Source organism: Trachypithecus francoisi, unplaced genomic scaffold (assembly GCF_009764315.1).
Source record: "Trachypithecus francoisi isolate TF-2019V2 unplaced genomic scaffold, Tfra_2.0 Lachesis_group15, whole genome shotgun sequence".
NCBI classification, from domain to species: domain Eukaryota; kingdom Metazoa; phylum Chordata; class Mammalia; order Primates; family Cercopithecidae; genus Trachypithecus; species Trachypithecus francoisi.
Genome location: NW_022681460.1, coordinates 16251691 through 16279442, shown reverse-complemented (window position 1 = coordinate 16279442; position 27752 = coordinate 16251691). Strand labels below are relative to the sequence as shown.

At 37.4% G+C, this 27752-nt stretch overlaps 1 protein-coding gene across 3 annotated transcripts; it reads right to left on the bottom strand.

Annotated features, from left to right (window-relative positions):
• Nucleotides 1–1870: 1870 nt before the first annotated feature.
• On the bottom strand, nucleotides 1871–26160 carry RWDD1 (RWD domain containing 1). 3 transcript variants are annotated; one of them, XM_033234378.1, is made up of 9 exons: nucleotides 25446–25713; nucleotides 24114–24241; nucleotides 22932–23045; nucleotides 16268–16333; nucleotides 13602–13732; nucleotides 9288–9431; nucleotides 7820–7952; nucleotides 7276–7338; nucleotides 1871–5227 (listed from the first exon to the last, which is right to left on the bottom strand). In XM_033234378.1, exons 6-9 carry the CDS (start codon nucleotides 9411–9413, stop codon nucleotides 5106–5108), a joined length of 444 nt encoding a protein of 147 aa, XP_033090269.1. In that variant the 5' UTR covers nucleotides 9414–9431; nucleotides 13602–13732; nucleotides 16268–16333; nucleotides 22932–23045; nucleotides 24114–24241; nucleotides 25446–25713; the 3' UTR covers nucleotides 1871–5105. The 3 variants fall into 3 exon arrangements, with proteins under 3 accessions (XP_033090269.1, XP_033090268.1, XP_033090267.1); XM_033234377.1 differs by lacking the exon at nucleotides 24114–24241 and having other exon boundaries at nucleotides 2471–5227; XM_033234376.1 differs by lacking the exons at nucleotides 22932–23045; nucleotides 24114–24241 and having other exon boundaries at nucleotides 2471–5227; nucleotides 25446–26160.
• Nucleotides 26161–27752: the final 1592 nt, after the last annotated feature.

Below are 27752 nucleotides of genomic sequence, written 5' to 3'. Positions count from 1 at the left end.
TCTGGTGGATTCCACTTTTGAACAGAAATGACTAGAAAAACCTCTAACTAGAAACTTATGCAACCAAATACCAATATCGTACATCTTTAAGTTGAAGGACTTATGTTTTCTAATTTACTTTTCCATTTTGATTTTCCAATATAAATGGGCACTGTCAAACAATAAGAAATAGGAAATAAATAGGAAACTGGCCATACTCCAACACGAAAAATGCTATTAAAAATCTGAGATTTAGGATTGTTGAAAGGTTTCTTTTTCTCTTAAATAAACCCAAATCAATTTTCAGTTCCATCCTTCTACTCAAAGGTGTATTTGAAGAACTGGTACCTTATCTTATAATAATAAAAGCAGGAATATTAATGATCTGGCAATTTTATTGGTTTTTAAGATATAGTTGTAATAAGAAAAATTTTACTTTATAAAAGACTTATTGATAAAATAGCAGGCAAATAATTTTTCAATAATATATGTGGTAGGAAGGGGTTAGTTTGCATAGAATATAAGCTTAGTATATAATTGACATGACCTTTGCTCCCATCCCACTTCCTTAGCCTTCCACAATATGGCTCCAACATGACTTTCTAGTCTTATTTTCTGGTAGGCACCTAACAACTATTGTTCTCCAGGAAATCTGACTGAAAAAATTATAAATATAATTTAAATTATACATATATAATATAAACAAATAAAACTAATTTGTTGACAGCAATTTGGAAATTGGCCTAAAGCTACTGAGAGAATGGTGGCAAATATGACTTTGATTGAAATGCCAAGTTCATCAAAACTGTAATTTGCTAATCACTAATTTTGTTGTTGTAAGTTTTATTTTAGTATTGGTATAAGAGTGCATCGTAAGGTAGCTTTGCAACCCTTTATCTTTGGCAAATATTTTGTGTTTAACTTTTTTTAAAAAAAATTTAAACTTAAAACTTCTTTTACGTTTCCTATTTATTTGCAGCCAATAATCCCATGATGCATTGTTCATTATGTAAAAATTGAAAACAATCTAAATATTCAACAGTAAAGGATTTTCAGAGCTAAATACCCTTCGTCTTTGTGCAGGGAGATGAAGAAGTCAAGAAAACTAATGGAGATTATTCTTTAAAGGAGAACAGCTGCAAAGGTAGAGATAGGCAGTAGCCATAAGAGGAAGGTCTAGCAAGTATTTCTTTAAATAAGTAAATATGTAGTAGAAATGGCCAAAAGGTGGAAAAACAAAACTAAATATAATAATTATTAAAAATTCATCATGTTAATTATGTAAGGAAATTAAAAAGCTTTGGTGGACTGGGTAGAACCTCTTCTGTCTCTCTCTTTTTTACTTCAATTATTTAAAAACATCACCACTAGTCTCTCTTTTTCTCACTTGCTCTCTCTCCCTTCCCCTCACCTCCTTTGCAGCAACTCACTGCTATCTTTCTCCTCACTTGGTTCAGTATTCCTGGATTATGTAGCTGCATGACAGAATGAAGATCAACAACTAAATACTATTTAGCATTGATGGTTCAGGACCGTGGACAGCACTCATGTTGGGAATGGGGCTTGCTGAAATTGCAGTGACTTTGTAAGTTTGGTCTATCACAGAATAAATTTGTTGGTGTGGCTAAAAATGGATAAGGTGCTGACCAGAATATTAAAACTCATCGCTGAGTTAATTTTTTTCTTCACTTTATGGAGGGGAGGAAAAAAAAAAACATTAACGCAAAGAAAGGCTGGCACATAATAGCACTCAAATACCTTAACTGAAATGAACTTTTCACCTTAATAATAAAGAGTGGCTCAACATGTAGGTGTATTTGATGGCTCTTTTAAAGTGATCATTCCAAATCAATAACAGAAAAGGAAAATTGTGTATTTTTTTTTTTTTTTACTGTGCTGTCCATGGTGTCAATGAAAATAAGGTTGTTAAAAGTTGAACTAAAAAAATGAGAACTGAGTTGAGATTCAGCCACTAACATAGGATAATGCAAATTCATTTTAGACGTAAAATTAAAAACATCATTGTCTATTTTTATGACAAAATTTTAAAATCCTTTCATGACTTTGTCCAACAATTTAAATGACCCCGTCATCCATCCTCTGATATAAATAACTTAAGTGAAAGGTTACTTGAAAATTCACCAATGGAAGCCTGAAATTTTAATGATATACCTTTCCGGCAGCATTCTTTCATCTTTGTCACCTTGATACAGTTCCTAAACAGAAAACAAACTAATGCTACTCAAATCTACATGTTTACATAAACTCACATTTCATGTGTCATCTGTTCTGAAGAGTCTTCTTCTAAAATTAGTCCCTACAGGTCTTGAAGTGTGTGACTCTCATTTTGACACACAATCATATAATGGCTCCAACTTTTGCTGCCTGACTCGTATGTCCTCTGAAAGACAAACATTGAGAACTATTTGAAGTAGTTCACTTACTTTTCTGTTACACTTCATTACACCTAAAACGGCTGCCATACAAATACTGAACACTTACAAATCATCGTTTTTCTGGAATACAAGAGTGTATCTCTTTGCTTCTTGGCACATGTATCTCTGGAGTATGACAGTACAATCAGTGAACTCATCCTTTAAATTGATGAGATGTTATTATCATTCCTCTTAGTTTTACCTCAACTGGGAAATGTTCACATAACCATTTAGATGTGTTGCCTTAGATCAGCATTTATCCAACTTTTTCCCGAAGGCATCCACCTCTGCTGGCAAAAGTGCATGAAGCAGGATCTAGGAACATTATTCCAAGTTGTAGATGGCAAATAGAACATTTCTTTGAACTCTCATGCTTTACTTTAAAATACATTAGAATTAATTTTGTACTCTATTCTATAATTCATTCATTCAACAAATATTAGGGGCCTACTGCATGCCAGGCATTATTACAGGGATACAGTAGTGAATAAATATATCTGTGTTTGTTTTTAACCTAGTAACATTTTAATACAACTGGCACAAATAGAAAAACAAAAACTTTGCCAAAGCAAAGAGCAAAACCGATAATCCAAGATGGAACAATTATTGCTTCAAATACTACTAGTCATGCTATTGCAACCTGAGAGTATATTTGCACCCATTTGAGCAGCATAGTCTTGGGCTAATTCCCAGAATACAAAGCCAATGGTAAATATTTACTCTAGATGAAAATATCTGAGTTATTAGAACTAACAAGGTTGTCTTCATTTTACCATTAGATTCTGCCTTTAGGTTCTGAAATGGCAAAGGTGGACATCCACTTTAATACCTGGAGAAATATATAAAGCTAATTCTTAAAAATCACATGAAGGGGATGGGGCATGGGGTATCATTCTTGACACTTCAAAGTTAAGTCTTGATTTCAGCACCACATTGCTAACAATTGCTTTTTTTTTTTTTAACCTTAATTGAGCAGCTTCTTCCAGGTTCTTATGTATCTGCTGATCAGCTTCAAACATGTGGGAAAAGCAAAATCTCACATAGGACAAACTTTTGGATTTCTCCCTGCATAGAAATGCTGAACATTCCTGTTGTTATCCCATTCTATTGGTCTGGGATCAAGGTTGACGTGAAGATTCTTTGAAAAGTATTAAATTCCTCAATGGTAATTTTATCTTAAATCATTTGCTTTTTGATTATAAGGTCTAACTCCAATAATAAATGATTAATATTGCTGTCTGTGGGTATGTGGCATATGTATTTTTTACTGGAGGCAGCTCTTTATAATAGCTTTATAAATTTAAAATAGCACAAGTGATTTCCTGTTGGGGTTAAGAGTCAGTCCTCCAAAACTGTAGTGACTGAATAATGTGCATGAAGCCTGGCTTTCCTACCTGGAGCCACCAAGTCAATCATCCGAAATTACTACAAAGAACTCTATGTGCATAGATGTTAATGTGCTTCTCTTGCAGACTATGTACAACCAACAAAATTCAAACTCCTTCAGACTGGTTAATTAGAGAAAAGGTAAAGAAAATACCAAAATATATAGACTTCACAACTACAGGACAGTGGTTCTTAATCCAGATTGTCTATCAGAATCATCTGTAGAACTAGTATGAGATTTTGCTGTTTTAAAATTCAGATTGGGGATCAGTGTTCGTAAATCTAACCCGAGAGGGGCCCAGGAATGCATACCTTTTAGAAACTCCAAAAATGATTCTAATTCAAGTACTGTAAGACTGCTATGGTTTGGATATTTGTCCTCTCCAAATCCCACACTGAAATTTAATCCCCAGTGTGGTGGTGTTGGGAGATGCGGGCTAGTGGGGTGTTTGGGTTATGGCAGGTAGATCCCTCATAAATAGACTAATGCCTTCCTGTGGGGAGCACAGGTAAGGGAGTTCTCACTTTACTAGTTCCCACCAAAGCTAGTTGTAAAACAAAACAACAACAAAAAACCTGGCACTTCCACCCTCACTCTCTGGCCATGTGATCTCTACACACATAGTGCCCCTTCCCCTTCTACCATGAGTGGAAGCAGCCTGAGGCCCTCACCAGGTGCAGATACCCGATCTTGAACTTCCTGGCCATCCAGAATTGTGAGCCAAATAAATCTTTTTCTTTATAAATTACCCAGCCTCAGATATTCCTTTATGGCAATACAAAATGGACCAAAACGAAGGCTAAACTTCTTTTTATTCCTGATCATAATATGGGCCTCCTGGTTTTGTGAAGACTTAAATTTAGTGTGCCTGGAGGCTAGAATCTAGATGGTTTAATGTGCTAGTCACCTCAGTTTTCTCACACTTCACATAAAAGACAACGCTTGAAATCCAGAAGTAGCCACAGTCTCCAGCATAGAAATTCCAAGTTACTCCAATTTCCTGTGTATAAACTCGCTCATGTGCACAGCACCAGCCTACCTTCAAGTCTTGGTGTTACAGGCAGGATCTCTCTCAATATTAGGTGATTTTAAATACGTAACCTTGTACTCACCAGTAAGAAGCCTTGAACATTTTATATTTGAAATTTTAAGGTCAGTTTATTAAGTTCAATGATGAAAGCTATCAGAAGAATATTCTCCTGAAAATAATTTTTTCTTAGAAAAAAAGAAAGGAAAACAAAACCCTCTGAGCATAGCCACAGATGCTGTGGCAGTCAAGCCTCTCTGCAGATGGGGACAGTTCATTAGTCAGCTGAGTCACTCTCTGGGTCAGCAGGATTATAGTCTGGATCATCTTCATCATCCTCCAGCTCCAAGTCATCCATTTCTTGGAACAAAGACTCATCTACCTCCACGTTGTTTCCAGCTTCAAAAAAAAAAAAAAAATCACCTTTAGTGTTATACTCAGAAATAAAAGATACAACTCATTGGCACTACCAAACAGAAATTTCTAAATATGCATGTGAGGTAGGAGTGATGAAATCCCAAACTACAATTACTACATATCATACCAAAAGTGATTTGTATTGGTCAGTACAGACTCTGAAATTTTAAGAGCAACTTCATGTTTCCAGTTCATAATTTAAAAATCCAGTTATTAAAAAAAGCTTACTAGAATTTATAATGTAGCATGTTATAAGTTGAAGACAAGGATGATATGTTCTCCTGGTTACAGAAAATTGATTATCACTGACCATGGGACCTGTATGAGGAGTTATGTCTTCCAGTAGTGGCAGATAAGCATTGTTAAAGCTCAGCCATACTTGTTAATTAATTGATTTGATTTGATCTTCATTGTCACCCAGTTCCCCTTTTAACCAATGGTATGCCTTTAGTTACAATGTCTAAAGCCTACAGGAAACAATACCCAGGCTCTGCATTAAACATCTTCACTCTTCAGTGTGTCTGAAGTAGATAATACAATTAAGTCCTGGCCAAAGAATAACCAGCTCTGTCTAGGAGACATAGCAAAGGAATCATGGAGCAAATGAAGTCTGAAATATCTTCATGATAAATTTGAAGGCACCAAGAAGAAAAGGAGCCAGGATGAAGCAATTTTAGGTAGAGGTATATGCAAAGGGAGAGAGAAAATATAAGACCTTGAATAATTCTAACTGGAAGATGAAATTCCTGAGAAAAAACACCTGAAAGTAACATAGATGAAGGCCAGATTGAGAAAGACTGTGTAGGTCATTCTCTCCCTATAAGCAGTGGAAACCATCAAAGGATTTTAAGGAGAGAAATTTTATGATTAAATGTGGGTTTTAGAAATACCATCTCACAGGGAATGACTATAGAATAGATAATGGCACTAGGAGGAGGAAGAGATTTAGGAAAATAATTTAAGAAGCTACTACAAAAATCCAGGTGAAAATGACAAAACATTTAAATCAGAAAAGGAAAAGGTATCAAAAACTTTAAAATGTTGCCTGTCAGTAAAGGCCTAGCTTAGATTAGAAAGCATTTAGCAGTAAGCTATATCAATACTGCTTCTTAACCTTCTTCAGCAGGTAATTCAGAACAAGGCTGAAAGGCCAGAAGCTAAAGGATTCCCAACTGGCAAGACAGACACAACAAAAGGTTAATGAAGTACAGAACTCTAGAGTGCTATCAGAGGTGTGACTGAGTATGGAGCCCAGTTTAAGAAAACACATGTAGGCCATAAGCTCCCAAGGGGAGAGAACTGGCCCATACTGTACTCTGCTATATCCTCAGTGGCCAGGACAGTGCAATAAATATTTCTGAATGAATGGATGATGGATAGATGGAAGAGAAGAGGATAGGTCGTAGGAGAAAAGCACAAGGGACTAGATGCTCCAAATACATTAAGAGTCATATGAAAGGCTGGTGAGAGGGAATGCTAGAAGTTAAACATGAGGTTTTTACAAGCTCCATGACAGACCATGGAATAGTTTTCACAGATCTGTGATACTAGAAATTTGAAGAAAACAGGTCACCTGAGTCACAATAACCTAGTTTACTAGTTGTGAGGATAGTGTGATCATCATTGTCTATCTATTTCTATCTTTGATATTGCTTAAGTTATCAAAAAATTTAAAATATATGTTGCTATAGAATTACAACATTCATTTCAAATGTATAAATTGGTCAACCACTAGAATTTATTCTCCAAAATGTATTTTTTTAACAGCCTTGGGAGGAAAAATGTACAATAAATAAAGTTCAGTTTGATTTTCATGGTTCAAAATTAAAGAGACTACATTATATATATGTGGAATTCTTTTTTTTTTTTTTTTTTTTTTTTTAATAGAGTCAGGGTTTCACTATGTTGCCCAGTCTGGTCTCAAACTCCTGGGCTCAAGCAATCTTCCTGCCTTGGCTCTCCAAAATGCTGGGATTATAGGTTTGAGCTACTGTGCCCATCCTACATGTGGAATTCTAATATTATCTTACCATCCTCCAAGAACTGGATATCAGATGTGTCAAGATTATGATCCGTTTCAAATAGTTGTTTCCCTTAAAAAAAAAAGTATGTTTAATTCAAATGGCATAGTTTTTCTCCATTTTCACTATGACACTTAGAAAGCAAGTTTGAAAACCTCTTTTTTCTGTGAATTTCAATAAATTTCTGAATGTATTCAGTAGCTAAGTGGCATATGAAACGTATCTGCATTAAAATGGAACAAGTGAAAACCCACTCTGCCTTAGGGTACTAGAAAAACAAATGGGTTTCACTCTACTACTTCTAAGACATGATCCTGAATGTCCTTCTATCATAGGATCTAGCAATTATAATACTTATATCAAAGATAAGCCATAAAAATTAATTACAAATTATGAGCAGAGAAATATCATCTGGTAGATAATGTTTTCTCTTTTTGTCCTAGATGCCTAGGTATATTATTTTCTTACAGAAATCTGACCAAATGATCCTCTTGCTATGTAAAAAATGATACAGGAGGGTTTAGGAAGAACAGGAATGGCAAGGGAATCATACCACTTAATTTATTTTTTCCTGCTTGTTCTTCTTCTTTCATCCTTTTCTTTTTAATTTCCAAGAGTTCTGCATCAAACTTGGCCTTCCAATTTAAGAAATTCTCAATTGTAACTGGAGTACCATGGAATAATTGCTTAGAAAATAAAAAAAAAAGTCACCAGATTAATGAAACAGCAGTTTAACAAATCCTAATAGTATCTTCTAAGTAAATAAACATAACCCCTTATAAGAAAAACAGAAAAATTAATGTTTGAATTTTTGAAATATTTAAACTGATTTCTGCCTGCACTAGCTACTCTCACTGGTTTTGGCAACATACTTTGGAGTAGTCCATTTTTTTTACTTATTACAAAAAACAAAGATAATATGCAATGTATTCACTGTATTTACCACCATAGCTATTCATTGTTAAGAAGAAAAGTTGTTGCTGTCTGATATGGTTTGGCTGTGTCCCTACCCAAATCTCAACTTGAATTGTATCTCCCAGAATTTCCATGTGTTGTACGAGGGACCCAGGGGGGAGGTAACTGAATCATGGGGGCCTGTTTTTCCTGTGCTATTCTCATGATAGTGAATAAATCTCATGAGATCTGATGGGTTTATCAGGGGTTTCTGCTTTTGCTTCTTCCTCATTTTTCTCTTGCCACTGCCATGTAAGAAGCGCCTTTCACCTCCCACCATGATTCTGAGGCCTCCCCAGCCATGTGGAACTGTAAGTCTAATTAAACTTCTTTTTGTTCCCAGTTTTGGGTATGTCTTTTTTTTTTTTTTTTTTTTGAGGCGGATATGTCTTTATCAGCAGCATGAAAACGAACTAACACACTGTCAATAATGACATGTTTTGAATACACATCAATTTCTAATACTAAATCATTGCTTTATCACTTTATTTCAAAATATGAGGTTTTCTTTACATTTAGTAACCATTCAATTCACTGTAGTATAGGGGATTTATAATTCTAAACTCTACACCAAGCTTATCCAACCCATAGCCAGAGAGCCACATGCAGCCCAGGACAGCTTTGAATGTGGCCCAACACAAATTCGTAAACTGTCTTAAAACATGTTTTTTTCTGCAATTTTCTTTAGCTCATCAGCTATTTTTAGTGTATTTTATGTATGGCCCAAGACAATACTTCTTCCAATGTGGCTCAGGGAAGCCAAAATATTGGACACCCCTGGCTCTACATCATAGGTGAAATCTTTATACTTCTTGGTCTTATCTGCATGAGTTTTACTAACTTTTACTGATTATCATTCATTACTCATGCTATGCCACCAACCAAATGAAGGACTTCTACAATTTTACTTTTAGTAAAACTTTACTAAAATTTACTTTTATTTATTTTTGTGATTTCCAAAAAAAAAAAAAAAAAAATGCTGCTATTGATCAAAAAAAACCCTCAAAACCCAACCAAGGAACCAAAAACCAATTTAAGAAATAATAAAACAAGGCTTTTAAATATACCTTTTCCGCTTCTTCTGCTTCTTTTTCTTTTTGTTTCTTTTCTTCTTCTCTTCTAGTTTTTATCTGATCTACTATTTCATTTAATTTTTCTTGCACAGCTGTCACTAGAGTAAAAATCATCACCATACCAAGATTTTCTTCAGCCTATGTAATGCAAAAACATGATGAGGAATAAACTCTCAGAAAAATAAAAGTCCATACATTTATAATGATTACCAATTTGGTTATACCCTATGTTCATACAGTTCAATAAAAAATCATTTAAGTGAACATATACATAAATAATAATATCTTATTTAAAAAGTCATGTAAATGTGCCATATCCAACTTGAAACAGATACTGTATTTCAGCAAATTCTGTTTAATAATCATATAGGTAAAATTCAGAAAACTGTTTCCTGTAGTAACTAGTAACATCCTTTCTCCAGCATGTTTTCAGTATTTTAGATCTTTCTGACTATTTTAAGAGCCGTGACAATGAACTGCATTTTGAGGCCAGAGTGATTTCTAAAATAATAGAATAATAAAGAATGTAAGAAATACTGTAGTTTATCTATATCAACCTTTTTTTCCTTTAGATTTGAAATGGTTTAAAACCAAATATAAAAGCATCTCAAACTCATGAAAAGGATAGAACTCAAAAGGCTATTAGGAAGTTGGTGATTTGAAGGCAGAAAAAAAGTAACAAGATAGGGTTCCAATGAAGAAGACAAAAATAATTTGAAAATATACTAGCCAGAATCTCAGTGCTAGAAGCAGAGATTACTAAACATTTCTTTGACAGGGCTGGCCTCAGCAGCATCTGAATAGGTATTGCATCTCCTGGCCCTCTAAGTACTAGGCTTCAAGCTAGCTCCTACAATCCAATTCACTGGGGCTTCTCTGTGGTGTTTCTATGCTAACCATCCTATATCTATGACTAAACAAACTTCTCCTGAGTGACAAACCCATATTAAAACTGACTATTTTGGGGCAGTGACTTGATGTTCCACAGTCATCTCAACACAAAACCATCATCTTCTCCTCAAAACTTATTCCTGGATTATCAGTCTCCGCAAATCACACTACCACCCACCCAGCCTGAACATCCCCATCCCATTATAAGCTCCATCACTGCTACTGATCTATTCTTAAAAGTCATAATAAGTCTGTCCATCAACACTGTTATAAGCCTAGCCCAGAGTACCAACATTTTCAACTTGGAATACAAGGAACTCCTAACTGGCCTTCTTAAAAGCTATGATCTTAAAACCTAACATCAACCTCCCCTGACCACTCAGTACATACATACATAAACACACGCACGCACACACACACACACACACACACACACACACACAGAGAGAGAGAGAGAGAGAGAGAGAGAGAGAGAGAGAGAGAGAGTCACAGAGAGAACTAATCAATTTATAAACTGAAGCACCACAAAACTGATCTAGTCAGTCTCTTGCTTAAAACCCCTTCATAGCTTTGCAAACCAATCAGGACCAAATCCGTATTTTGTGAACAGTTTAGAAGACCCTTCAAAGAAGACAGTAGCCTCTTTAGTTACGCCACTTATCACCACCAACTTCAAATCCTAAGTTCAATAAATTTTGTGTGACTAGAAGTTCTAGTAGAAATAATCAATTACTTGCTCTCTCTCACCTCAATATCCTTTAACAAGTTTGTTCCTCTACCCTGAAATTCTTCTACTCTATTTCCTGGCTAACTCTTCCTACAGCTCTCAGGTACTCCTGGAAGCTTCTCCAGAACTTTGTGTATGTCAACCCATATAATCTTATATTTCATAAGATTCCATCACAGCATTTTTCATACAGAATCATTTCCAATTTGCTAATCCACACTGCTCACTAGAGAAAAACAATCAATGAGACCAGGGATGGTGTCTTTCTTGTTCACTCAACCTAATGCTTGACACATTTCAATAACAAAACTTTCATATCCAATAAAAGTAGGATATCTTTTAGAAAAGTTAAGTATTCCAATAGAAAAGCAAAAAAATAATCATTCACATGGAAACTGGACAACTCGGAAGTCATACTAGTTCCACATCACTAGTATTTTTTTTTTTTTTTTTTTGAGACGGAGTCTCGCTCTGTCACCCGGGCTGGAGTGCATTGGCCGGATCTCAGCTCACTGCAAGCTCCGCCTCCCAGGTTCACGCCATTCTCCTGCCTCAGCCTCCCGTATCACTAGTATTTTTAAAATGCAAATTATAATTACATTCCATTTTCACCTTGTCATCATTTTATGTCCAAATGAAAATATCTGGTATTAGCAGATGTGGGAAAACAGCTACCACAATGACTACAGTGAGATCATAAATTGGCACAACCATTCTGAAGGCTAAATTAGCAGTATGTATGAAATTATTAAGTATGTATTCCCTTTAATCCAGCAATCCTACTTCCAGGAAACACTGAACTAGTATACTCATCAGCAATTCTTTCTTTTCATTTATTCAACAAACATTTGAGTGTCTATTATGTGCCAGGCACTAGAAGTACAAAAGAGAACCTGCTCTAAGGACTTACAAGTAGTGATATATAAGAATGCTGAAAGAATTATATACTAATTCTTAATTATATTTTAATTATATATCAGGCAAAAATGAGAGACAACTGTAAATTGTTTTAGAAAAAGAGTAATTACATATACATACAATGAGATTCTATACAATAACCAAACATAATGACTCATATATGTTTAACTGAAATGAAAAGATGCTCACATATATTATGTGAAAAAGAGGATGTTATAAAACATTACGCATAAAATGATCTAATTTGGGTGGGAGAGGGGGACTATGTATATAAGCATAAGGAAAAAAAGTCTCACACTAGATCACACCAAAATGTTAATAGACAATTATACATGGTGGGTACAATTACTAATAATCTTTATTTTCTTCTTCTTCATGATTTTTTGTATCTTCTGAGTTTCTGTAATATGAATTTATTATTTTGATACTGGAAAATTATAACAATTATTTTCTGGAAAACAAAGGACAAATATTCCCTGAACACACCTGAGGCTCAGGAAGGTGTCAAAGAATAAAAAACAGCCTTTTTGAAAAGAGACAGTTTGAGTACAGATAAAATATTAAAAACATGGAAAAATTCACTTAGACTATATAATTTACATTAAAGTGTGACTGACTGAATATAGCATAACCATCCCAGGTTCTCTGCAATGTTTTAGAAGATGTTCGAAGAGCTGGGAAAGGTGATTCATGCCTGTAATCCCCGCACTTTGGTAGGCTGAGGCAAAAGGATCACTTGAGCCCCAGAGTTCAAGGCTGCATGAGTCATGATCACGTCACTGCCCCGCAGCCTGGGTGACAGAGCAAGACTCTGTCTCCAAAAAAATAAAAATATAAAAAAAAAGATGTTAGAATTAGCATAACTTTATGCTAGGTAACAAGGTGAATAAGGCCCAAGATCAGCAAAAATTCCTATCTGATACATCTTCTTTCACTCCTCATTGTGCAACAGCTCCAGATATTTTTATAACATCAACATTTTGGTGACCACTGGTCTTTAGAATACGTAAGTCACGTCTAAGGTGGAGGTATGTTTTCTGTCAATTCTTCTTAGAGTAAACAAATAAAGGTAGGACTTCTGACTTTAAGATAGTGGTATAAGAATTTTACCCCCCTCCCTACTCTCTACTCTGAAGAACCCCATGAAAACTCTCTACCCAGGCATGAGTATATTTTAAATACCTGCCAAGCCCAGATTATGGGTAGCCTATCCCACAATAAAATTAATCCAGTAAAACCTTTTTTAATATCCATTTTTATTTCCACATAAGCCTCCCCTCATAAAGGGGTCATAAGCCATTACTATTGTTTGTAAGCTTCGGGAGGAGGAGAGATGGGAGAAAAAAATCAATCACTAGTACTTTTCCCAGACTATAGGCAACTAGAGTGTAACAAGTCAGAGAGGGAAGAAGTTTTAATTTTTTAAAAAAGTTAAAAATTGTAGCTACATATGGGACTAGGCATTCTAAAAACCAAATCAAAACACTGTTTACAACTTAAAGTACCCATTGGACTTTTTATCACTCATGACATGAGCGAAAAAGCCATGGGGCTGACTGAGTTTCAAGCAGGGGCACTGGGACAAATTCTATTACTCAAATTTTAAAGGGACACTAGGAAACAAAAATAAAGATGCTCTGTGATTATGTATCATGAATTCTGCTTGGTCAATGTACTATTTACACAATAGCATTTTCTAACTCTTGAAATTAATGTGTAATATTTAAGGCCAACAAATGCTGCTACAAAACATAAAATTATTATTTCCTTACCTGTAATGCTAGTAATTTTAAAATGTCTGAGACATCATTATCTTCTAGGTTTTCCTGGGAGAATATTTCATAAAGGGGAGCTTCATCTGGGTATTTTTCACCGTATGTAAACTTGAGGGTAGTCTGGACAGCTAAGACACAAGATAAGAGTTTGATGTGAATACCTTAAAAAATAGAGGTAGATAGCTTTGTTGAATCAGTAAAAGTAGCACAACAGATTTTCCTATGAAGAAAAAGGTTAGTAAGAGACCAGATGGATAATCACTAACGTAAACAACACATACCACAAAGAGATAACTGAAACAAATCATGGGATTACCAAAAATCCCACTTACACATGAAGCACATTTACCACTTATTGGTATTTTACCAGACTGCATGTCTGAGAAAGAGGATGAATAAACGCCACTCATTAAAAACCTTTCCTAAGATAAACAAAAGGCACTGAATACAACACATTTTTAAAAACTACTACCGTATGCTGATTTTCAGCCTCTACCAGAGCCAGTTCCTACCTGCAGAAGATCTGGCTGTAGCCCTGGAATCTATATTTAAATCCACACAATGTCAGCAGGGCTAATTAGTGGCTGGATGGCACCATTTTGACCTCGACAGTATAAAAGGTTGTATGGGAAACTTTTAACCTAATTCATCTAGAAATTCCCCCTCACTCTTTAAGACTGTGTCAATTTACGGATCTCACACTTGTATGGAAGTAAAACTCCTATGGGCATGTCAGTGCAAGGTGCCTCTCTGCAGCGCAGGCCACTGAGTCCTCAATTCCACCAGGCAGTCTGCAACTAAGCAGTAGTGCGAAACATTTTCTGTTAAGACTTTTTATTACAATGATCTTTTTCCCAGAGTGCCATCTTTTGTGTAACTCACATTTTATATTATTAAAACCTACTGATTTTGATGAAGCAATACAAATTTATACTGCTCTTCACGGACGGGGAAAAAAAGTACCTTAAAATTTACAGGTTTGATATTTTATTTTTCATGTTATGATATTAACAAGGAATTTTATGAACCAAAAATTGCAAAAGATTATGTGTTAGAGGTCAGTAAGAAACACTATCTTCTGGCATTTTCCTTCCTTCTTTTATTAGCACATTTTTAGTTTTATTGCTGGAACAAGATTTTTTTTTTTTTTCATTTTATTTCTTCCCCAGCTTTCTTGAGGTATACTCAACAAATAAAAATTGCATATATTTAAGGTGTACAATGTGATGTTTTGATATATATATTGTGAAATGATTATCAGAACCAAGCTAATTAACATCACCTCACATCATCATTTGTGTGTGTGTGTGTGTGTGTGTGTATATGTGGTGAGAACACTTAAGATCACCTCTTTTAGTAAATGTCAAGTATATAATACAGTATTATCTATAATTAATTACAGTCACTATGTTGTACATTAGATCCCCAAACTTATTCATCTTGCATAACTGAACCTTTGTACCCTTTGGCCAGCATCTCACCATTCCTATTACCTCCCAGACTTTAAACACTCAATGCATTAAAGAAGAAATTTAAAGGGAATTTTAAAAACATCTTGAGACAAAGGAAAATGGAACATGGCCAGGCGCTGGGGTTCATGCCTGTAATCTCAGTACTTTGGACAGTCAAAGTAGAAGGATCATTGCAAGTCAGAAGTTCAAGACCAGCTTGGGAAACAGAGTGAGACCTCGTGCCTACAAAAAATTTAAAAATTGAGCTGGGAATGGTAGCATGTGCCTGTAGTCCTTGCTATTTGGGAGGCTGAAGGTGGGAGAACTGCTCGAGCTCAGGAGTTGGAGGCTGCAGTGAGCTAACAGAGCACATGGCACTCTAGCCTGGGCAACAGAGTGGGACCCTTGTCTCTAAAAAATATTTAAAATTTTAAAATTTTTAAAAAAAGAGAATGGAAACACATCATACCAAAACTTATGGGTTGAAGCAAAAGTTGTTCTAAGAGGAAAGTTAACAGCAATAAATGCCTACATCAAATAAAAATACAGTTCTGAAGAAACAATTTAACATGCCCCTCAAAGAACTAGAAAAAGAAAAAATGGCATGAAATCAGCACAAGGAAGAAAATAATAAAGATCAGAACAGAAATAAATGAAATACATTAGAGAAACAATAGAAAAGGTCTAACAAAACAGCTAGACTAGAAAAAAGGGAGAAGACTAAAATAAATAAAATCATACACGAAAGAAGATATTTTATAACTGATATTAGGGATGGGGAGATACTAGTTACAGGATAAAAGGTTTAAGACAAGATGAGTAACTTCAGATCTACTGTAGTGCATTGTTACTACAGCTAACAATAATGTACTGTATACTTAAAAATTGCCAAGAGATTAGATATTAAATGTTCTCACCAAAAAATTAAAAAGTAAATTAAAAAAATAAAGTTTATCATTGTGGCAAATTATTACTATTTCACTTTTAAAAACTAAGCTTATTGTGCCACACTATATTTCATTAATTTCCTCTCTATTTCCCTAGAAATCATGTTCACACAGTAAATTCTGACTAGAAATATACAACATTCATGGTAGATTCGTAACAGCCCCTTAGCACCTCCACACTGGCAATAACCAGCATAATGCCTATAGAATGAATGAAATTCCTGAGAAGCTTAGAAAAACCACAAGTATTTTTTATGAGACTTACTTTCATCATTTTCTCCAGCCTCAGATGTCACAGTAATGGTGAAGCTGGGTGGATTTTCTGATAATACTGCAAGAAAATACACACAGAAGTTATTGAAATGCCTTCTAAGGCAGATACTTTTCCTTATTAGCAAATTATCACTCCTGGAAACTGGTCCCTAGGCTATATTTCCATTTCCAGAAATACAGACTAAACAGAACACTGAAATGATAAAATTACCATCAACTTTCTATTTAAATGCAGGGTTGTCTTTAATCTGGAAAGAAATAACTATGGTAGATAACCCTCTTGGAGTTTTACCAAGACAACCAAAATAATTAAGTAGTTTACCTTTTATTTTAAAATCTCCACCTATACATGGAAAATTACATTCTTAAAAAAATCCCAAACATAATGGCAAAGAGTTTCATGTTTCCCACCTGAAACTATCCACTGATATTCATGTTTCACTGATATTTATACTTATATATTGTGAGATATAACTCAGAATCTCCATGACAAACAGTAAATACTGATTTGTTAAAATTAGTGTCTTCTTGCTGTCATTCTCTACCACATCATCTCTGAAACCAAACTTTCTTTCACACATGCTTACTAAGCCTCTACCATCTTTCACAGAATTATAAATCAAATAGCTATGAATGTAAACATCAGATTGCATGTAATTTACTCAGCAAGACGAAACATGTAAAGCAACATTTATATAAATAACAAAGTTTTGTATGTCATTTTATAGCCTATTGTCTATCTAATACTCATCTCTGTTTATTATCTATTCCTCAACAAGAATGCTGTAACAACTCTATGAGAGCTCCTAGATCAGTATCTGGCAGTATCTAGAAACTCAATTAATATTGCCCCAATAAAAGAACTAAATGAATAGAATGAAAGGAGGAAAAACATCAACGAAGAAAATTTATACTCAGAACCATCTGAAAAGTAAACAAGGACACTTCAAGCCACCAGGGATGGCTGCTAAGCCTATGAGAAAAGCCTATGCCTCATTCCTTGTCCAGGAAGCACTGGTACCTGTTAAGGATGGCAGCAGCTCTGCAGGCTTTTTCAGAAATGAAAGAGCAATAGATCACTGAAGAAGCAATCATGGAAACTATTCAACTTTTCCTACCTGGGAACTTTCTAAAGCCATTATAAATATATACTATCAATGGTATTTTCTGGCTGGGCACAGAGGCTCATGCCTATAATCCCAGCACTTCGGGAGGCTGAGGTGGGCAGATCACTTGAAGCCAGGAGTTCGAGACCAGCCTGGCCAACATGGTGAAACCTCATCGCTATTAAAAACACAAAAAATAGCCAGGCGTGGTGGCGCATGCCTGTAATCCCAGCTACTCCAGAGGCTGAGGCACAAGAATTTATTGAACTTGGGAGGCAGAGGCTGCACTGAGCCAAGATTGTGCCACTGCACTGCAGCCTGGGCGACAGAGCAAGATTCTGCCTCAAAAAAAAAAAAAAAAAGGTAAATAAAAAACCCCAAACCAATTATTTTCAAGATAGATGTCATTTTAATTGAATTTAAGGTACTTTAAGAAATGATGAACACCTGTGATTACTAGAAAAGTGTTAGATAAAAGACTCAGGAGATTCATATTTTAATAGGTCTTGGGTAGTCCAGCCCACGCTGAAAAAAGTTTCAACCCACCGAAAGGTTATTATAATAGAGCCATAATATGGTTGGCCTCATCTATATTTTAACAAATACATGCAAAATATAGTTGATGTATTTCATTCTTATTTCCTTTCACGACCAACTTTAGCAAGTCATGAAATGTAAACACTGCAACTACAGAAATAAGGGATCAGCCCAACGACATTCCAACTTATTACCACTTTCTGGAACTCCCTGAGGCTATAGGTCAGGGGTAACCAATACTCAATTACAACAGGTAACATTTATTGAGCATCACTTTGTGCTTGTGCTATGCTATGCATTTACACGAAAATCCTGTACTTCTAGCACAAGACCATGATTTATACTATTACTATAATTCACTAAATTTTCAATGCCATCAAGTATGAGATACACTTTACGTACCACTAAGAAAGAAAAACAAGCTGCCAACTAAACCGACATGTAACTGATTATAAGACGAGTCCATATTTCAGAGATGTTAAATGTAAAATATGTCTTAAAAATAATTAAATGTGGCCGGGCGCAGTGGCTCAAGCCTGTAATCCCAGCACTTTGGGAAGCCGAGACGGACGGATCATGAGGTCAGGAGATCGAGACCATCCTGGCTAACATGGTGAAACCCCGTCTCTACTAAAAAAATACAAAAAACTAGCCGGGCGAGGTGGCGGGTGCCTGTAGTCCCAGCTACTCGGGAGGCTGAGGCAGGAGAATGGCGTAAACCCGGGAGGCGGAGCTTGCAGTGAGCTGAGATCTGGCCACTGCACCCCAGCCTGGGCGACAGAGTGAGACTCTGTCTCAAAAAAAAAAAATAAGAAGAAGAAGAATTAAATATACTATCATCCCAATTTTATAGATGTGGAAACTGAGATACAGCGCTTTTAAATAATTTGTCCAAGGATATCAGGTAGTAACTGAACAAACAGAATAAACTATATAGAGCATCATTTAAAAAGAAAACATATTTCCAGCTGAGAAATTCCAAGGAAGTCATTTGAGCTAGGCTGTGAATCAGGAGTGGCATATTGGCAAGCAGAGATGGAGAAGGGAAATGCACTTGAGGGCACCATGGAAGCAAGGGCCTAATGGTGGGAAAGCTAAAGATATATATACGGAATGAGAAATTATTCCGTTTGCTGAACTTGTATGTGAGCGAAGAAAACTAGGTGAAAATACAGTTGAAAGTTTAGTTGTACACAATCATTTTTTTTTTTAGCAATAATCTGATCAGAATTGTTCTCAAAACATAGGAAGACAAATCTAACAACAGCGCATAAAATGAAAGGAGGGAAACGACTACAGGCAGTATGAAACTAGGTCACTATTGCGATAATCCAGGCAAAGGTAATGAGGTCCTGAAGTAGGACAGCAGCAATGGGAATAGCGGGAAACGGTGGTGATGATATTTTAAGTTGGCAGGCTGCAGGCTGAGAATGTGATGCCACTAACAAAAATGAGTAATAACAAAAAAATCAGACATGATATATTTTAAGGACACTTTAGGACTTTCAGTTAGACGTGTTGAATATGCAATCAGAAATGGGCGAATGGTGGTAAAGAGAGCTGGGCTTTAATTCCATTTGGGATCATCTACACAAAGGTGATAGTTAAAGCCATTAGACTAAATGAGATCATCAGAAATGTAACACAAAGAAAAAAAGCCAACATAAGCTTTGTAAGGAATCCTCAATTTGGAGAACAAAGTAAGAGGAAGTAATAACAAACTCAAGAGGTAACAGTGTTACGAAAATCAAGGGAAGTGAGTTTCAAGAGCAGGTGAGGAATGATTCTCCTCATTCTACCCCATCCTGCCCACTGTCTCTTGTCAGTTTCCTAGCAGGCAGATTTCATCACATTGTTACCTGCTTACAGCAGCAGTTCCCTATCCATATAAAGTGTGTTGGAATGAGTTGTGAGAAAGGGTTAGAATCACAGACAGCACACTAAAAAATACTTATAACTCAAAGTCTATTTTATTTGTGAAGTCACCCCACCTATTAGAATCTGAGTCTGATGTGGCAGTGTCTACAATATGCACCATATGGTCTGTGTGGGAACAAAATGGGCAATGACCTATTGCCCTGTCAGATCACATCTGAGTCCCCGACAAAGTCCTCTGTGATGTGGCCCCTGCTTATTGGTCAAGTCTCATTTTCCATGACTCTCACTTCTCACTTCATGTTCTAATACCCAAATAACTTGTCCTTTGAACATATTCTGATCCCTCAGAGTCCTGCTTCTGCATATGTGCGTCCCAGGCTGGAATATCCTTTCCCTAGTCTCATTTACTTGTTAACTTGTCATTACACCTAAATTTTCCAAAACAACTCAGACCATCCCCTCTCCCTAAATGTATCTGATGTCTGTTTCCCCAAGCTGAGATCCTAAAAAAATGCATATAGTAAATATCTGGTAAATGAGGAAACCAAAAAATATGGGAATGTTAGGAAGAATATCAGTGAACTGCCAGACCTGGGGAGCCAGATAGAATAGGGAGGCAAGATGGACCAGAAAGAAACTCCTGAACTACCAATCCATGAGAAATCATGAGATGCATGTTCAATAAAAGCATGGGAACAAAAGAACTACAGTGTACAAAGGTTATGGGAAGGAGTAATTTTCAGGGGCCAAAATGTTAGAGGTGGCATTTTCAAGGTGTGGCAATGCCCATGTGGAGCTAAAAAAAAGTGGAAATCAAAATCATTAGTCGAAAGACACAAGAAATTATGAAGCCATATTAGTGGAAAAATCAACTAAGATGGTATTTCTAGTAAAGAGTATCATATGTTTGTTTTACAATTATAAGGTATAAGGTATTTCCACTCACATTATTTCTCATTAAATTGATACAGAGACTAAGGCTTGGAGAGGCTAAGTGGTTTGTCTAAGGACATTACATAAAGTTGCCACTATAGAGAAAAAACGTGAAGCAAGTACAGCAAAGAAAAAAGATGTTGGGAAGTACTGCTAAAAGCCCCCCAATATCCACTTTCCCCTTATTTAAGTTATGTCACTTTTAACTCAGCATACTGACTACCCAGAATAAAGACTACATTTCCCAGTTTCATTTCCAGCTAGCCCTCACCAAATGACTAAGTTCCCACTAAAAAGATCGAAGTAGATATGCCCTCTGACAGTTTCCAGGAAATTTCCTTAAGAAACTTGCCTTCTCTCACTTCTCTCTGTTCTTCTTCCTTCCTTTATTCATCCTACTTCCTGGAAAGGGAAAGTTACCATCTTGGCCATGAGTGTAAGACTACATCTTAGGGATGACAGAGAGCTACATTAGAAGATGGGTCCCTGAGGAGTTCTTGAAATAGAGCTGCCACAACTCTCTTGCATGTGCAAGAGCACGTAAGCAAGAGCAAAATAAGTTTTTACCTTTTTAAAACCCAATGTTATTGGGGGTTTTCTGTCACAGCTGAATCTAATCTTATTAAAATAAGTATTTTTTTAAAAACAGAAAAAGGGATATTTCAAAGTTGGGCAGTAACTAAAATAAGGATGGGAAAGTTACTTAATTGAATTCACGGAAATAGATAATTCCTAAGTTCTGATAAAAGACTAATCCCATTACTATGCATTACTGTGAGTTAGGGTAAATAGAAGAAAGATTAGTCTTCAATAAGGATGCTAGACTTCTACCACTGTAAGTAATTCAAAATACTTTTGAGGGCCGGGCATGGTGACTCATGCTAGCACATGATGACTCAATCCTAGCACTTTGGGAGGCTGAAGTGGGTGGATCACTTGAGGCCAGGAGTTCAAGACCAGCCTGGGAATATAGCGAGACCTCAGTCTCTACTAAAAATACAAAAATTAGCCAGGCATGGTGGCACATATCTGTAATCCCGACCACTTGGGAGGGTGAGGCAGGAGAATTGCTTGAACCTGGGAGGTGGCAGTTGCAGTGACCCAAGATGGTACCACTGCACTCTAGCCTGGGTGACAAAGGGAGACTCTCTCAAAAAAAAAAAAAAGAAAAGAAAAAAATTGAGAAAAAGAGTAAGCTGGGCCAGGTGCAGTGGCTCACGCCTATAATCCCAGCCCTTTAAGAGTCGGAGGCGGGAGACTTCCTTGAGGCCAAGAGTTCAAGACTAGCCTGGGCAACAGCGCAAGACCCCTGCTGATACAAAAAATGCAAAAATTAGCCAGGCATGGTACTGCAAGCCTGTAATCCCAGCTACTCTGGAGGCTGAGGTGGGAAGATCACTTGAGTCCACAGGTCCATGGCTCCAGTGAGCTGACTGGGGCACTGTGCTTCGGCCTGGGTGACAGAGTGAGACCTTGTCTCAAAAAGGAGAGGGAGAGGCGAGAGGGGAGAGGGGAGTGGGGAGGGGAGGGGAGGGGAGGGGAGAGGAGAAGGAAAGGAATGGGTAAGGAAAGGAAAGGGGAAGAAAGGAAGGAAGCAAGGAAGGAAGGAGAGAGAGAGAAAGAAAGGAAAAAAAGAAAAAAGAAAGAGAAAAAGAAAGAGAGAGAGAGAGGGGGGAAGGAAGGAAGGAGGGAAGGAAGGGAAGGAAGGAAAGGAAGGAAGGAAGAAAGTTAGCTGTTGGCCATAGAGGAAGGGCAGAGAGACGTTAGGGGACAGATGCTGGTGAAACTGACAGAATTAAAGATTTGTCAAAAACAGGGATAAAGAGGTAGCAGCTAAAAGGTACATTAAGAGATACACAAATTACCTTTAGTTTCCACAAAATATGAGAGAGCCCATATTAAAATAAGTACCTCTGGTTGTTAGGGAGTGTCTGACCTTTCAAAAAGTATGACTTAGAACAAACTGCTTTTACAAGATGACTTCTTACCTATCTCAAGATACAATTATAACTGTCAAATGTGAATGGCTGCTGCTTAGAGGTACTGACAAAGAAATACAGGATTATGTACTCCTCTTTGTAAGGCAAACAGAATTAAGGAAACTTGGCTTTTGGTTAACCTGATGCCAACAAATTTGTTTCAATAAAACTCCCCACAGCCAGAGATTTCAATACATAAATTGAAATAACCAAATTCTACTACCTTAGCAGGACCTTGTCAAGTGAAGAACTACTGAAGGAGAATGTGGTATCAGGAGAGTCCATTTATATTTTGGAAGACTAGTTGTTAGGAGGGTTGGATCAATGTGCAATCAAGCTACAGAATAGGCAAAAAGAAGAAATTGTATTATGATTTGTTATAATCACAACAAATGCAACACTGGACCAAAAGTACTTTGCAAATAGTCAAAGCAATTAATTCTGAGGTTACGCTAAATCTATGTGCCTAGGTCTATGGGCTGGACTGTGCCTCTTCAGCATCCACATGGGGTCACGTGTACTTAACAAATGCTTCTTTGTCAGGCACTCAGTCATCCATCAAAAAAAAAAAGTATATTTCCTTCATCAATAGCATTGAGTATTAACCAAATTTAATAATTAAATGTGATTCAAAATGAAGTTACAAAACTCTCATTTAGTGTTCCTTGGCCAACTGACACAAGCAAGATCTCTTTCTTAGACCTGGCATGAGAATACAAAAGTATGGAATCATAAATACAAAAGAAGGCTTTAAAACAGCAAATCTTGCAAATCTCCAAGATTTTAAAAGATCAGACATGGAAACATTTTATTTCAAAATCCTCTGCCTTTTCCCCAAGAGGTTTCATAAAGAACGTGATCACTAGGAAGGCAACGTTCCCTAAGAATTATAAATAAAGACATCTCATTTTAATTTATTTATTGCAAAGCTTGTAGAAATGTTGACAGGAGTTAGAGACAGATGGCTCATCTGATAGTGCAGAATACCTGAATGCATCAAAAGATTCATAAATTGTCTTTTATTACCCTGGCTCAGAATCCTCAAGCACTTGGGCATCTGATAAGAATTTCACATAGTGAACTATACCAGAGCTGTCAGGGCCTAGTACAATTTGAAATACCCACAAGATTATTTCAGGGTTAAAAACAAAAAAAGGTATCAGTTTTATAAATGCTTATATGCATAGGATTTAGTGAGCGATAGCTTATGTCCAAAGAAATGAAAAGAATAGCATATCCTGCTTTCTTGACTCTGCCTACAGTGTTCATATCTATTATGTTTCCGAAGTTCTGGAAATGACCAAACATGATTAAGAATATATCCAACAACTGACCCTATATTCTATTTTAGACACAGACATATAAGCAAGGATAGAGAAGGGAGCCAGACTCCATACACACTCACCCAGTTAATGACACTCTCAAACCCCTCTTCACTCATCCCCTTAACATCCTCACAGCACAGAGGTACTGCTGGTGAGAGAGAACATGAACAGGACTGGAGCTACACAGGGATAGCTGAGAGACATCTGCCTGTTGGCAAAGCAGAACAAAATTTGCTACCATTGCAAGCAGTGATCAAAAGGTGGAACCAAGAAAACTAAGCTAAACGATGACAGGGAGAGGGGTTGGAGTTTATGAGTTAAAGTAATATACCTTCCACTATAAATTCTGACTATCAACGATAGGCAACACTCAAAGGAAAGAATGGTGAATGTAAATGCACACACCTAGTTTCTACTCACTCATATTGGCTTTATTTGGCCGCTTCTCAAATCTCAGAGGAGCCATATTGATATAGTTATGTAGCATTTTTATAATCATCCGAAGTATGGCTTAATAGAGAAATCTCATCCTCTAAATTATACCTAATGAACTTCTCATTATAATATTTCACATTAGCCCAACCTATCAAGTAATCTTCTGCTCTCCCCATTCTCAGCTGGAGCTGAATCCCAAGTCCCACATGTCTGGAAGGTGAAAGAACAGGCAAGCGTTCCGGACATAACTCTTAGTACCAGCCCTGCCGCTAACTCGCTGGCGGACAGTCCAGAGCAAGCCACTTAGCTTTCCTGAGCCCCCAAGACCTTGGCTTGTAGCAGGATCCCCAAGCTAGATGATGTCTAATCTCCCTTCCAATCTAACGACCTATGAATTTATAGCGGAACGGAACTTTGGGCCACATTACCCATTAGGCATTCTGCTGAACGCCAGATTTTTTTTTTTTTTTTATAAGAAAAGAAACCTGGCAGACTTCAGGGACTACACTACTCTCAAAACCTATCTGAGTAACTGAGAACAGTATTCTGAATCCCATAAACTAAAACAGCATCGTATGAAAAACACTTTCTACCTTAAGGTGAAAATGTGAAAACGAACATCCTTGCGGCTGTGGAAAAACGAATCTCCCTTGGAGTATCTTTTCTCTTAACGTATTATAAATCTCAGGTTGCTGTAGGTTACACAGAAACCAAAGTAATCCCCACTCAATTTTCAGGCCTGACACCTTCCAGCATCACCCGGACTTTTAGATTTCAGGGAACAAGCAGAGAAGGGTGAAAAAGTCACTGGGTTGCTGGTAAGTGACTGAAGAACTTGAAAAGAGTGGAGGGCAAGGTGGCCGCGCGGCCTCACGGTCCCCTTCTCCACCCCAGCCTAGGAGGCCCAGAGCTGCGGCGGCTCCTGCCTGTCCCACTCCACCTCGGGGCGGCTGCAGGCTTGCGGCCGCGGAAGTCACCTGTGAAGGAGTCAGGGTAGATGGACTCCAGAGCCTCCAGCTCGTTGCGCTGCTCCTCGCCGTAATCTGTCATCGTGGCCCTTGCTCTTGCCCATGGATTGCCCAGACACCTAGGCGGCGCGCAGCAGCCCAGACAGCTGCAGCGCCGGGAGAGCGGGCGGCGGCCAGGCGGGCGCAGGCGCAGAGTCCCCGGCTGGAAGGCCCAGGGCCCAAAGCCAGACCCGGCCTGCTTAGCTACAGTTAAGCGCCGGCCTCCGCCTGCTCCCTACTTCCAAGTTCGACTAGTTCTGCCTGGCCAGGGGGGCACTGATTTGCTGCCTGTCCCACACTCGCTCGGGACTTGCTGGGACGGTGCGCGCGATCTGGCATTTGCTAAGGACACCTACAGCCGGCTCCTGGGCTTTGCAGGCCCTGAGCCTTAGAAGCTTCTCAGCGCGGCATCCTCGCTCGATGAGTCTGGGCTGAAAGGCCGCATCGTGCGCCAGGAAAAGATAGCGTCGCTGGTGGCCGAGACAGGGCCAGGGGCGTCGGGTGCCTTCACCTTTTCTGGTTTCCGATTTGACCCTGTGGTGTAGGTGCTGCGGTCTTGCTACCTAGTGTGGACTAGTAGGGGTCAGGAGATTTCTGCGCTTCTTGAACTCCGTATTGCTTGGCGTCCCACTGGAGTTGGACGAGGGGCTGGGACGAGGGTAGATTCCACTGGGCGGGGGAACAAAAGCTCTGCACTGCCTTGAATGAGCACGGAAGGGTAGGCCTAACTGCTTCATAAGTCGGGGTGGATCCGGGGGGGAGAAATAGACCGTAGGTCCGGCTTCTCGGTTCAGATCTTTAGGCTTAACTTGTGAATTTGTGAAATGAACGCGGCTTGACGTTTTATAGATCTCAAAATGTCCGTGACTGTGTATTTGTGAATTGGTGAGAGGAATGTCGATCTCAGTAATAACAGTTGTAATATGCAATGTAAAAACTGCAGTACCCCGAGAAATATTGAGAACTTTTAATTTGGTAATACCACTTCCAAGAATAAACTTGAGCAAGTAGCATGCATCTGTGATCTCCAAGGTCATTGCAGCAATTACAAAGAAAATTTTCAAAGTGCCATGATGGCAAAAGCTAAGAAAATGGCTAAATAAACATGGTTAACTTTATGAAAAGAATATTAAACTGTGGTAACAATAATAAAGGATCCCATGTTCCTTTATTACAATATTGTGCTAAGTCGAAAATATGGAAAATTTTAAGAAAATACTCAAAACTTGTTCCCCAGTTTTCTGTATTTTTGTTTTGATTTCTCTGTATTAAAGCTGGTTTCACTTGTATAGTGGGAGGAACACTTTTTAAACGAAAGCTTCCTAATGAAGCCTCTGAAGTTTTCTCTTGTTGAAATGGTGATGTCCCATGGACCAGAAGGCACCTTGATCCTTTATTGAGGAGTGCTGCTTACCTATAGCAGAGGAACACTTTGGTACTTGTTACGTGTTTACGGTATTAAGGGTTGATTTCAGGCATTCTTTCAAACTTTAAGAAAAAAGTGGAGTCTCCTAACTATGATAAGAATCAAATAAAATACATAAAGTAACTTTGCAATTATAAGTTGCTCATTTTTTTTGGATCGCCTCAGTTCAGAGGAATTATAATGATTTGTTATAAGGAAAGAGCTGCCAGAGGAAACAGCTAGTGCATAAGTCCTAAGGGGGGAGTCAAGGCTGACTTTTGGCTACAAGAACTGGAAAGATGAAGTTCTGTTGACCGAAATAAGTGAGGAAAACAGAATCAAATTTGGCAAGGAAGATGGCATTACATCTTTAAATAACTCCTAGATCAAAGAAAATCAAGCAAAATGAAGTTTTTTCTCCTAACAGAATAATAATAACAACCTACCAAAAGAAATGAGATGCAGCAAAGCAACAAACATAACAAGGTTTACGTTAGAAAAAGGTTACTTTTGGTTGCCAATTGCAATCTAGTAAATGTAGTACCTCTTTATTTGCATTCCTATTTCATTAACAAAACTTTTGGTGAAGCATCTATTTCAAACCTTATGTATCACTGTAAATAAACCCTACATGCTTCAGAATGCTCAAGAGTGTTACTTTGATACTGGAGATGGCTCTCGTAATCCAGGAAACACATCTGCAAATCTTTGTCATACCTACATATGCATTATTAAGCATTTTTTAGTGGCTCTCTAATTTCATTTTGACCATAACACATGCTTAACAGAACACAGCAAGTCCCTTAACTGAAATTGTGGACAATTCACATGAGGCAAATTGACTTTCTTTTAGTGTTTCGTTTTTAATTGGT